This window comes from Heterodontus francisci, chromosome 11 (assembly GCF_036365525.1).
Source record: "Heterodontus francisci isolate sHetFra1 chromosome 11, sHetFra1.hap1, whole genome shotgun sequence".
NCBI classification, from domain to species: Eukaryota; Metazoa; Chordata; class Chondrichthyes; order Heterodontiformes; family Heterodontidae; genus Heterodontus; species Heterodontus francisci.
In genome coordinates this window covers 45239740-45253366 of record NC_090381.1, presented here as the reverse complement: position 1 = coordinate 45253366, position 13627 = coordinate 45239740, and the positions used below count along the sequence as shown (strand labels likewise).

At 41.5% G+C, this 13627-nt stretch overlaps 1 protein-coding gene across 4 annotated transcripts in view; it reads left to right on the top strand.

The window, feature by feature from the left end:
* per2 (period circadian clock 2) overlaps positions 1-13627 on the top strand; it is a 75665-nt gene that overhangs the window by 17497 nt on the left and 44541 nt on the right. For all 4 annotated transcript variants that reach the window (XR_010975959.1, XM_068042099.1, XM_068042098.1 and 1 more), the window contains 4 exons: positions 4497-4651; positions 5343-5464; positions 10387-10588; positions 13410-13461. Coding sequence is in view for 3 of the 4 variants with exons in the window: in XM_068042099.1 (XP_067898200.1) it covers positions 4497-4651; positions 5343-5464; positions 10387-10588; positions 13410-13461 (531 nt within the window). In the remaining variant the exon portion in view is untranslated. The remainder of the gene's footprint in view (positions 1-4496; positions 4652-5342; positions 5465-10386; positions 10589-13409; positions 13462-13627) is intronic.

The window sequence follows — 13627 nt, the reverse complement described above, 5'->3', positions numbered from 1 at the left end:
ACCGCAAGGGTCAGTGCTTGGGCCCCCAGCTGTTCACAATCTGTATCAATTATTTAAATATGGGGACCAACTATAAGATTCCCAAGTTTGCAGAGGACATAAAACTCGGTGGGAATGTGTGCCATGGCAGGCTGTTGGAAGCAGTTTGTGTCAGTCACTTTTTTTTTCCTACTCATCCCTTTCCTGAAGATCTTTACCTGTTGCTAGATATGGTTTTACAACCTCCAATTCTTCTATAGGAACTCATCCAAATGTCTACTTTTCATAGTGAGCCTTGATACTGAGTGTAAACTGCATAATCGTGCATGTGGACTGATATGGTCACCTGATACCCACACTTCCAGCAAATGTCACTAGATAGTGATGAGGAGTGGGAGCCCCAGCCTTCCTTACACCCCACCATCCCCCCCACCCATCACCTTTCAAACCCGCTGGAACTATGCTGAGCTGTAGTGCTAGTGCTGCCTGGCTTCAGTTTACTCAGACAGGGGAACAAAAGTGAGACATTAGAAGGCTTAGGTTGGATATGGAAAAGGACAAAGAACAATCTAGAGCAAGAATAATTAACTGGGGGAAAGTCAACTTCAATGGGGTAAGAATGGATTTGGTCTGAATAAATTGGAATCAAAGGTTGGAAGGAAAAACAGTAGCTGAACAATGGGCTACCTTCAAAGAAGAGATAGTTTGGGTACAGTCATGATGTTCCCTTGAAGGGGAAAGGTGGGGCAAATAAATCCAGAGCTCCCTGGATGACAAAAGAGATCAAGATGACGATGAAGAAAAAGTGTGCTTATGACATATGTCTGGTAGATAATACAATGGAGAACCAGGCTGAATATAGAAGGTTGAGAGGGGAAGTGAAAAGGCAAGAAAGAGTATGAAGAGAGTCTGGCAGCTAACATAAAAGGGAATCCCAATGTTTACTATAGGCATATAAATAGTAGAAGGGTGGCAAAAGGTGGAGTAGGGCCGATTTAGGGACCAAAAGGGAGATTTACGCATGGAGGCAGGGGAAATATCTGAGGTATTAAATGAATACTTTGCATCTGTCTTTACTAAGGAAGAAGATGCTACCCAGGCCACAGTGAAAGAGGAGGTAATTCATACAGTAGAAGGATTTAAAACTGATGAGGAGGAGGTTTTAGATAGGCTAACTACATTTAAAGTTGATAAAGAACCAGGGTCGGATGAGATACATCCAAGGATACTGAGGGAAGTGAGAGTGGAAATTGCAGAGGCACTGGCCATGATTTTCCAGTCTTCGTTAGACTCCGGGATGGTGCCAGAGGAATGTAGAACTGCAAATGTTACACCCTTCAAAAAAAGATGTAAAGATAAGCCCAGCAACTACAGGCCAGTCAGTTTAACTTCAGTGGTACAGTATATAAAATGGTCCATTTTATGCAGTAAATGGAAAAGTCCTGGGGAAAATTGATGTACAGAGAGATTTGGGTGTTCAGGTCCATTGTTCCCTGAAGGTGGCAACACAGGTCAATAGAGTGGTCAAGAAGGCATACGGCATGCTTTCCTTCATCGGACGGGGTATTGAGTACAAGAGTTGGCAGGTCATGTTACAGTTGTATAGGACTTTGGTTCGGCCACATTTGGAATACTGCGTGCAGTTCTGGTCGCCACATTACCAAAAGGATGTGGATGCTTTGGAGAGGGTGCAGAGGAGGTTCACCAGGATGTTGCCTGGTATGGAGGGCACTAGCTATGAAGAGAGGTTGAGTAGATTAGGATTATTTTCATTAGAAGGACGGAGGTTGAGGGGGGACCTGATTGAGGTGTACAAAATCATGAGAGGTATAGACAGGGTGGATAGCAAGAAGCTTTTTCCCAGAGTGGGGGATTCAATTACAAGGGGATACGAGTTCAAAGTGAAAGGGGAAAAGTTTAGGGGGGGATATCCGTGGAAAGTTCTTTACGCAGAGGGTGGTGGGTGCATGGAACGCATTGCCAGCGGAGGTGGTAGACGCGGGCACAATAGCGTCTTTTAAGATGTATCTAGACAGATACATGAATGGGCAGGAAGTAAAGAGATACAGACCCTTAGAAAATAGGCGACAGGTTTAGATAGAGGATTTGGATCGGCGTAGGCTTGGAGGGCCGAAGGGCCTGTTCCTGTGCTGTAATTTTCTTTGTTCTTTGTTTTGTTCTTTGTTGGGGAACTTGTGGAAACAATAATTCAGAACCAAATTGATAGTCAATTGGACAAATGCAGGTTAATTAAGGAAAGTCAGCATAGATTTGTCAAGGGAAAATCATGTGTATCTAACTTTCTGGAGTCTTTTGAAGAGGCAACACAGAGGGTTGATAAAGGCAATGCTGTTGATGTGATGTACATGGACTTCCCTAAAGGCATTTGATAGTGCCGCACAACAGACTTGTGAGCAAAATTATAGCTCATAGAGTAAAAGGGACAGTAACAACATGGGTACAGAATTGGCTGAGTCACTGGATACAGAGTAGTAGTTAATGGATTTTCCTCGGGGCCGGAGGAGGGTTTGTAGTGGAGTTCCCCAGGGTTCAGTGTTGGGATCCTTGCTGTTCCTGATATATATTAATGACCTAGACCTTAGTGTACAGGACACAATTTCAAAATTTGCAGATGATACGAAACTTGGAACAATTGTAAACTATATAGTGCAGAACTTCAAAAGGATATAGACAAGTTGCTGGAATGGGCAAACAAATGGCAAATGAAGTTCAATGCAGACAAATGTGAATTCGTTCATTTTGGTAGGAAAAACATGGAGAGACGATATAACATAAAGGGTGCAACTCTAAAGGGGGTGCAGGAGCAGAGGGACCTGGGAGTATATGTGCATAAGTCATTGAAGGTGGTAGGACAGATTGAGAGAGTGTTTAATAAAGCATACATTATCCTGGGCTTTATTAATACGAGTATAGAGTACAGGAGCAAGGAGGTTATGTTAAACTTGTATAAGACACTAGTTCAGCCTCAGCTGGAGTATTGCGTCTAATTCTGGGAGCTGCACTTTAGGCAGGATGTAAAGGCATTGGAGAGAAAAGATTCACGAGAATGGTTCCAGGGGTGAGAAACTTCAGTTATAAAGACAGATTGGAGAAATTAGGACTGTTTTCCTTGTCGAAGGGAAGAGATCTGAAAGAGTTATTCAAAATCTTGAGGGGCCTGGACAGAGTGTCTAGGGAGAAACTGTTCGACTTGTGAAAGGATCGAGTACAAAGGGGCACAGATTTAAAGTGATGGGCAAAAGCAACATGAAAAACTTCTTCATGCAGCAAGTGATTAGGATCTGGAATGCACTGCCTGAGAGCGTGGTGAAGTCGGGTTCAATCGAAGCATTCAAAAGGGAATTAGACTATTACCCGAAAAGGAACAATGTGCAGGGTTACAGGGAAAAGGCGAGGGCATTAGGCGAATTGTTTATTTGGAGAGTCGGTGCAGACACGATGGGCCAAATGGCCTCCCTCTTCGCTGTGACGATTCTGTGCATTTGAGGGGAAGCTAGATAAATACATGAGTGAAAAGGCAGAGAAGGATATGTTAATAGGGTGAGATGAAGAACGATGGGAGGAGGCTTGTGTGGAGCATAAACAATGGACCGGTTTTGCCCAATGGCCTGATTCTGTGCTGTATATTTTATGTAATTCTGGTCTCCCCTCATAACTAAAACCTCTCATCCCAGTTATCATCTCCGTGAATATATTCCATGTTGTCTAGAACTGAACACTGTTCTCTCACTGCAGCCTAACCAATGATTTGTAAAGAATCATATGTCCTCTTTTCCTTTGTAATTCATGGCTCTGTTTATAAAACCTGTTGTTTCTTTTTATTGCTTGATCAGTTTGTCCTCCAGCTTTTAAAGATTTGATTCTTACTTGCTAAGTCATTGTTCTTCTGTCATTTAGTATGTACATCCTCTCTTCCTCATTTCTTTCCATAAAGTTCCATCTGACATCTGTATGCCCTGTCTTACGGCTTTCGGAAGTTTCTTATAGTCCTTTGCATAGTTAACCGTATTCCCTATTTTGTGTCATTTGCGAATTGGGACCTTTTGCCTCTTTTACCAAGTCCAGCTCGTTTATTCTTCAAAATATTTTATATAAATATAATGGTCCTTGGGGAGCACCATTGTTCACATCTCTCCAGCCTGAAAAATATCCATCAACCACTAGGCTGGGGAATGGGACTGACTACATAGCTCCGTGGAGAGCCAGCATAGACTCTCTGGGCTGAATGGCTGCTTGTGTTTTAAGTAACTGAGTGGGGGTTAGACTAGAGTACTGTAAATTTCTCATTTCATCCATTTTATATTTAATGTACTGAAGCAGCTTATGAAATGACCACCTCAAGAAGAATTGATGAAGTCATTTTTCTTTTTGCTTTCAGATTGCTTACTTCAATCCACAAAACTTACTTGGTTATAGCTTGTGATGGTGATGAGCATTGTCTATAATTATATCTTTAAATATGGGGTTAAAGCTGTGAATTTGTATTTGCATTGCAGTAGCGATCAATCTGCGAAAGCAAAGACACAGAAAGAGTTGATAAAAGCATTCAGTGTCTTAAAAAGGCACCTGCCATCTGAGAAGATGACTAAAGGAAAATCCAGGACGCTTTCCACACTGAAGTATGCACTGCGATGTGTAAAACAAGTCAGAGGTAGGTTTGCAGTGCTATATTAAGAGACTAACATTTTTGAGCATGGTCAATAGAGAAGTACTTCCATCAATATCATACCTCCGTAGACTGACAAGAATATGAGGATATATGGAATAAGAAAAGCTGGTTGTCACTATATGGAGAGAGGTTTTGGGGGTGGAAAATCAAACCAGTGACTTCCTGGACCTCAGGCTGGCGAGTTAAAATTGTAGCCCACTCCCAATGATGCAAGCTGATTTGATTTGCGTATATTAAGGCGGCCAATTTTGGCTGCGTTTTCCTGCTGCCTGCTTAGTAGAGCAGATTGAAGGCAGGTCATCTCCCAACAGCCTGAGGGTGGGTTAGTAACCTGGGCGAATTTTAACTGCATGCTTGCCTGCTTTCCGTTGTGCAGATAGGGTTCCATTCTCTTATCAGCTGTTGCATCCCTAAAAGAAAGCATTGACATGACAATAATTGTAGTTACAGTTTTCATTTCACGATCATAATTTGACTAGATTCTCCTATATGTCCAGCAGTTTTGTTTTAAAATTTTTAGGGACCTTTTTATGCTGAATCAGTAAGCGCAAGACACCTTTGTCTTGCGGCATTTTGAGATGTAACTGGTCGTTTAAAATAGTTTGAGTATTACACTTTTAATTTTGTAAGTGTTTAAATGTAACTAATGTTTTACTGTTTACTTTTGCTGCAGCTAATGAAGAATACTACAAGTTCCTAATGAAGGATGACTCTGAACCAAGTAGCTTAAATATGAACTCCTTTACAGTTGAAGAGGTAGAGAGCATCACTTCTGAGTACACCTTGAAAAATGCTGTAAGTACTGAAAACTATCAAAATATTGTATATAAATGTTCGTGATCGCTTTGCACAGGAAGGACTTCATATGAACATTGAGTCAAATGCTAGTCTTGTCAAATATTTGTATTCCTTAAAAGAAAACCAAGCAACTTCCAGTTTGTCCAAAGTTAGCATATTGAGCGATTATGGAACTAAGATGTATAATTGGAGATGCGATTTATAGATCAGCTATGATCTAATTGGCAGTACTGAATAGCATACTGCTGTTCCAGTGTAACACTTCATTCTCTACCGTTGGCAGGTGCTCTGGTAAGTTGTGCCTCTTCAGTTTAACATCAAGAATTTATTACATTTCATAAGTTAGCCCTTTTTTGTACCTAGTAGCTATTGCTTGCTGTTGATGGTTTTGAAACCCAGAAGAGCTTCAAAGCTGTGCACACAAGACTCTTGTCACACCATTTTGACCTGAGTAGAGTCATTTACAGCACAGAAGGTGGCTATTCAGCCCATTGATCAGTCCAGTCAGTCCCACTCTCCCGCTTGATTCCTGTAGCCCTGCAGGTTTGTTTCCTTCAAGTGCCCAGCCAATTTCTTTTTGGAATCATTGATTGTTTCAGCTTCCATCTTTCTCATGCGCAGTGAGTTCCAGGCCATTACCACTTCTTGTGTTTTTAAAAAAAAAAAGTTCTTCCTCACATTCCCCCAGCATTTCTTGCCTAAAACCTTCAATCTGTTTTCCCTTGTCCTTGTACCATCAATTAATTGGGAATAGTTTTTCATTGTCTACTGTATCTCATCCTGAGTCGTGCTTTCTATTCTGTTGTTGTACCCTTTGGTACAAGCATATGTTCTCAGCTTCCTTATGGTACTGTATTGTAGTCCAAAATTTTATAAAATTATAGTAACTTATCCATGCAGAACAGGTAAAACTTGCATTACAACCAACAGATGAAAGCATATGCCTCTTCCTTTGAAATGTTCTTTTTCCAGTGCTATGCTTATAATGAGTAAACTAACCAAAGTTATCAAAACAGATTGTAAGAACTTATGCAAGTATGTAAAAAGGAAGAGAGTAGTGAAAGTATACGTGGGACCCTTAGAGGCCAAGACAGGAGATATTGTAGAGGGGAATAAGGAAATGGTAGAGACATGAAATACATATGTTGTCTGTCTTCATAGTGCAAGACACAAAAACATACCAGAAATATGGAGGAACCAAGGGCTGAATTTTACCAGCTGCAGGACGACCACATAGGAGGTGTAACACATTGGAACGGAACCCCGCTGCCAGCCAGTTTTTCCAAATGCAGTCGGGCAGCAGGGTTGAGAGTACACATTGTGATGGTGTGCAGGCAATTCAATCTATTGAGCCAATTGAAAGCTATTTTGAGGAGGTTTTTAAGTTTTACCGGGGTCTCATGGGAGCCACAGAGCTTCAGCAGCTTGCCAGCTATAAGGAGGCAAGAGCTTTGTGGCAAGTGAGTGGTGGCTGGAGGTGGAAGCCATTGAGACCAGCAGCATTTCAAAACATGAAGGGTGAGCAGCTTTAAAGAACTGGAGGGAGAAGCTGGAGGTACTGCTGAGTGGGCGCACACGTTGGAGGCAGATTATTGGAATGTTGTCTCTTGTGCAACTTATGCATGCAGAATTAGGGATTGAGAGAAAATAAAAACAAAGAAAATTCTGGAAATACTTGGCAGCTCAGGCAGCATCTGTGGAAAGGAAAAAAAGAGTTAACATTTCAGGTCTGCAATCTTTCATCAGAACTGGTAAAAGTTGGAAATGTAAAGGTTTTGAGCAAGTGCGAGTTTTGATAGTTACCTAATCAAACATAAGAAGGGAGATAGAAAGCAAGGTGAACAAGGTAGAAGAGACAAATGAAAATCTCACTTGAGAGAAGAGCAGAACTTCAAGGTTGTAGGGGATTGAGAGGCTTTGCGCCATGAGCGCATCAGTTAGCATTGGGTCTTGTGCACTTAGATTTTTAACTTGTCCAGTGAAGAGGAGAGCGAGGCAGGTGCTGACACAGGGAGCAGGGCTGCAACACCCAGAGGATCAGCAGGCTCCAGAGGGCGAAAAGAGACGTGCGCCAAGGCGGTGGAGACGGCCATTGTTGAAGGCGCATGGGAGTTTACCCACAGAGACTCGGCTACATGGAGATATCTTTTGATATCTGTGTTGAGTTTTTTGAGAATGTAACTAGTAGGGTAGGTAAAAGGGAGACAATGGATGTAGTGTGTTTGGATTTTCAAAAAGCGTTGGATAAGGTTACCACACAAGATTGTTGCACAAGATAAAGGGTTCATGGAGTTAGGAGTAATATCTTAGCATGGATAGAGAATTGGTTAAAGGGCAGAAAACAGACTGGAAATGAACAGCAAATTTTCAGGGTGTCACAAGGATCCATGCTGGGGCCTTAGCTATTTACAACCTATATGAATGATTTAGATGAAGGGACTGAGTGTAATGTGCACAAGTTTGCTGACAGAATAAAGCTTGGTGGGAAAGTAAGCTGTGAAGTGGACAAAGGGATGTAGATAGGAAGAGTGAGTGGGCAACAAAGTGGCAGATGGAATATAGTGTTGGGAAATGTGAGGTTATTCAGTTTGGTAGGAAGCATAGAAAACAAAATATTTTTTACATAAGTGCGAAAGCTTAAATGTTGGTGTTCAGACAGATTTGGGTGTCCTTGTACATAAACCATAGAAAATTAACATGCAGGTACAGCAAGCAATTATGAAGACAAATGTCATGTTGGCCTTTATTGCAAGGGGGTTGGAGTGCAAGAGTAAAGAAGTCTTGCTGCAATTGTACAGGGTTTTTGCAAGACCACAGCTGGAATACTGTGTGCAGTTTTGGTCTCTGTACCTAAGGAAGGATGTATTTGCCTTAGAGGGAGTGCAACAAAGGTTCACTGGTTTGACTGCTGGAATGAGAGGGTTATCCTTTTGATGAGAGGCTGAGTAGGTTGAGTCTGTACTCTCTGGAGTTTAGAAGAATGGGGAGTGATCTCATTGAATGTTGCAAGATTCTGAAGGGGCTTGACTGATAGAAACTGAGAGGTTGTTTCCCCTGTCTAGGGAATCTAGAACGTGGGGGCAGAGTCTCAGGATAAGGGGTCGAGCATTTAGGACTGAGATGAGGAGATACTTCTTCACTCAAAGGGTTGTGAATCCTTGGAATTCTCTTGCTGAGTTCTTGTTTTTTAACTGGATGTATTTTTGTTGAACATTTTGAATTGTTTCTTTAAATGTTTCCCACTGTTTATTTACCACCATACCTTTTGGTCTATTTACCCAATGGATAAGGGAGTTGGGTGAGAAGATGTTGTTGAGGTTGTGGATCAGCCATGATCTTGTTAAATGGTGAAGCAGGTTGTGGGGTCACATGGCCCACTCCTGCTCCTATTTCTTGCGTTCTTAAAGGTAGGATTTCTTTTTTAAGCTGTTAATCTTGACAAATTTATTTGATGCTTTTCCTCTTCCATCTCCATATCAGCGGCAGAAATTAGTTACATGTGAATGGGCTTTCCAATGAAATTCAGCTGAAATTATGGTGGAGTGGGAAAAGCTCTGAGGAAGTTGACCCCTCAAGGCCATTGTGAAACTATATTGAATTCTACAGTTTTATAATTCACCGTTGCAACACAAAGGTTGACGAAGGGAAAGCGATAGAGGTTGTCTATATGGATTTTAAGAAAACCTTTGACAAAGTACCACGTAAGAGGCTGGTTAACAAAATTGAGGCTCATGGAATAGGAGGGTTAATGTCCAATTGGATTAAAAGTTGGCTTAAGAACTGAAAACAGCGGGCAAATGGTTGTTATTCAGACTGGTAGATAGTGGTATTCCCCAAGGGTCAGTGCTGGGACCACTGCTTTTTTTTGCTATATATAAATGACTTGGATCTTGGAATACAGTAGAATTTCAAAATTCATTGGTACCAAACTTGGAGAGTGACAAACAATGAGGATAATACAAATAGCCTGTGTCCTGTTGTAGGTGATCAGAATGGGCAGGCAAGTAGCAGATGGAATTTAACACCGTGTGAAGTGATGCATTTTGGCAGAATGGATAGGGTGAGGCAATATAGACTTAATGGCACAGTTCTAAAGAGTATGAGGGGCAGGGACCCGGGTGCATGTGCATTGCTGTTTGAAGGTGGGAGGACATATTGAGAGAGCGGTTAGCAAAGCGTATGGGATATTGGGCTTCATAAATAGAGGTATTGAGTACAAAAGCAGGAAGTTATGCTGAACCTTTTATAAAGCTCTGGTTAGGCCTCAACTAGAATACTGCGTCTAGTTCTGGTCACTACACTTCAGGAAGGATGTGGGGGGGTGCACAGGAGATTTACCAGAATGGTTCTGGGGATGAGGGATTTTAATTACAAGGTTAGGTTGGAAAAGCCAGGGTTGTTTTCCATGGAGCAAAGGAGATTGAGGGGAGATTTGATAGACTTAGATAAGTTAGACAAAGAAAAACTTTTCACATTAACTGTTGGTACATGGACTAGGGGATACAGATTGACGGTTTGGGGGAATGTGGGGAAGAACTTTTTTTATGTAGCAGTGAGTGATAATGACCTGGAACTCGCTGCCCATGAGGGTGATGGAAGTGGAAGCAATCAATGATTTCAAAGAGATTGAATGGGTACTTGAAGGAAATAAACTTGTAAGGCTGTGATGATGGAGCAGGGGAGTGGGACTGACTGGATTGCTCTGTGGAGAACCAGCATGGACTCGATGGGCTGAATGACTTCTTGTGTTGTAAATGACTCTGTGACTTCAGTTTCTTTACAACTTAGTGTTGTCTCCAAATTGTAAATTGAGACTTCATAAGAGTTACCTGGTTTTGTATATGTACCTACTGAATGTCGTAATACCTATTTGCTTTGACTTATATGACCCTCAACTTGCTGGTTTCGGTCTTTTCCAGGATATCTTTGCTGTAACAGTTTCTCTGATCACGGGGCAGATTGTATACATCTCTGACCAAGCCTCCTCCATTCTTAATTGTAATAAGGATGTCTTCAAAAATGTAAAGTTCACAGAGCTCCTTGCCCCACAAGATGTTGGTGTTTTCTACAGCTTTACAAAGCCGTCTCAACTGCCTCTTTGGAGTGTGTGCACAGCTGCTGGTGAGTGTGCATTATTATATTAACAGATCCTTTTGCAGCTCTTGAGATATAGTTTGTTATATAATGGTTGCCGTTGACAAATGCTACTCTTCTAGCAGCTGCTTGGTACACAGATTTGGAAACCACAGCTGTCCAATTATGTAATCCAGCAATCAGTTTTTCAAATGACCTTACAACATAAAACACAATCAGAACGGGTCATTCAGCACCACACTTTTTCCTTAGAAATACAGTGTGGACTTTATCTTAGCCATTTATTCTCCTCAGAGAATTCATGTACAAGTTCTCCCCTGTTCCCAAAAGTAATTCAGCAGAGTTCCAAATTAATTATCAATCTTCCCATCTCCACTATTCAGTCATGGTAATCTGTCTACCCTCTACAGACAACACGTATTTTCTTCCTCTCACGCAACTCCCCCTCCCCAAGCAACCCATGTTAGCAGCATAGGAACCACTGTGTCCTATGAAGTATCAAATTACAAGATAACAAACTTGCAGAATAGGTCTGTAATTGGTAGACTAATTTCGATATAGGCTAAGTGCGAGGTGGTACATTTTGGTAGGAAGAATAAGGAGACCACAGACATCTAAATTGGGTTTAATTAAATCCAGTAGGGAATTCAATACATCTAGTGGGGAATTTGGGAGTAACCTCTCCACCCAGAGGGTGGTTAGAACGTGGAATTTCCTGCCACTTGAAGTAGTTGAGGTCAATAGCTTAGATATATTTAAGGAGAAACTAGGTAAGTACATGAGGGAGAAATGCTAGAAGGCTATGCTGATAGGGTTAGATGAAGAGTGGTGGGTGGAGATTCATGTGGAGCATGGACCAGTTGGGCCCATTGGCCTGTTTCTGTGCTGTACATCCTAAGTGATTCTATCTATTTCAGATGTCCTTGCTCTTGTAATCTTCAACGTCATTCCCAAAAGACTATGTTTATCCACTTTTTATTAAGGAGTTACTCTTAAAGCTGCTAATGCTAAATTTATGTTCTGTGTATTCACTTGTATGGGGAGGGGGAGGTTCCTTCTAATCACTTGTCTTGCTTGATTATTTTTAACCCCTGTCTTCTAAATGCTGTACTGACGCAGATACATAGGCTGCTTTTGTCTGCTTTAGCTGTAATCATGCCCTAAATTTCCTTGGCTTAGATTCCTAAATCTGATAATCCTAGTCACCCTTTGAATCTTATCCATGCCTTCTTGCAGGTGGGTGCCCAAAATTGCGCACACTTTTATTCCAAATATAATACCATCCAAGGTCCAACTGTATAAATTAGAGTTATGCGTGATTAATTCATGCTTGCGTCATTCAATAAGATCCACTTAATGCTTTATACTTGAGGCCTGAGTTGTTCTGTCTAATGCAGTTCATTTCTCTGGAGACTGGACATAACTGCACCCGGTAGAGTAGATTTTCAATTGACAGCTTCCATCAAGCAGGAGATAGGCAGAGTACGCCTGCTGCCCACTCAACATAAGCAATCTGAGGCCAAACCATTATCACAGTCAGGCCTTGTTAGTATTCCTCTGGCTAGCTGATTTCACAACTTGTCCGATTGGCAGTCTGGCAGCTTCACTGTGCAGACTAGCCACTGCAGGTTTGTTGGAAGGGTGGGTCGGCCATCTGGGGCAGGCTCCTTCTGGCCCCACAATAATTGTTTGCATACTTCTGTTTTGCATGTCTTTTGAGTGGCCTGCGTTGGTCCCTTCAAGAATAGTTGGTCAATGCCAAATACCAACAGGGGTTTGTGTGTTGTGCACAGTCGTCCAATAGTTTTTTAAAAATAGCAATGAGGTCCTTTTTGTTGGCATATGGTACTAATTTTAATAAGTTGAGGCTCTGACCTATTTCCATTGAGCGCTTGGGCTCCCATTTCAAGATCCTCGCTGAAATGGCGGAGACCCAGATGCTAGCGGGAACGGGCGGTATGTGCTGGACTGCTATTTAGATTTCATGACTGCCCCATTAGCATCAGCCAGTGGGGATGAATTTTAGCCCCTATATTTCGTAACAGTGAATGGTATTAGCCTCTGATGTTTCACCTGCTCATCATCTGATAGAGTATCACTGTCCCACACATGCCTCATCTCTACAGCCATGGAACTTTTCAGGGAATTTGTTCCTGTAAAAGAAATTCTTTGCAGCAAAACAGGAAGAAAATGTGATATGGGTTGTGAAATTTTGATGACTGGAGTAGGAGAGGCAGTGGCACTATTGCATTTAGCTTAATACAGAAATCTTGTTCCTAGTCTTGTATTACTCCCATATTAACTAAAAGATGCAATGTAACAGTGCCAGTGTTTTTGTCTCTCCATTCCTATAAACTGTGGGATCTCTGCACTCTTAGCTCAACTGGAAAATGTTCGTTTTCCTTTTTTTATTTGGAAGTTTTTTTTTTATTCATTCGTGGGATGTGGGCGTGGCTGGCTAGGCCGTCATTTATTACCCATCCCTAATTGCCCTTGAGAAGGTGATGGTGAGCTGCCTTCTTGAACCGCTACAGTCCTTGGGCTGAAGGTACACCCACAGTGCTGTTAGGAAGGGAAGTCATTAGCAACGTGTTATTTTTCAAATTTGGAAAACTTGGTTCTATGAAAAAAATACACAGGAACAATATTGTATTCGTTGATAATTATTGCCAAATGTGACTATTTTAGATGTGATTTTATTTTATTGTGCTGGGTCATTGAAACCTTCACAAAAGACTTCATTGCAATGAACATTATGTGCAGCTTCATTATACCAGCACAGTTTTCACATTTCCTTCCTGTCTCCCCTTCCAATATTCTGTAATTTATTACTATAACTGTCTTTCAGATTCATTAGCTCCAGACTGTATGCAAGAGAAGTCCTTCTTCTGCCGTATTAGGTGAGTACTGGAAGGACGGGGGTTTTGTGAACTGAGGAATGTGTGCAAAGGAAGAGTAGGAATAAATTGGAGAGACAATGATGTGATTTGAGTGGAGAAAGGGAAAATCAAATTTATCATAAACCTGTGAGAATATTCCAGGATGATGCTTTTGGAAACATTCTTT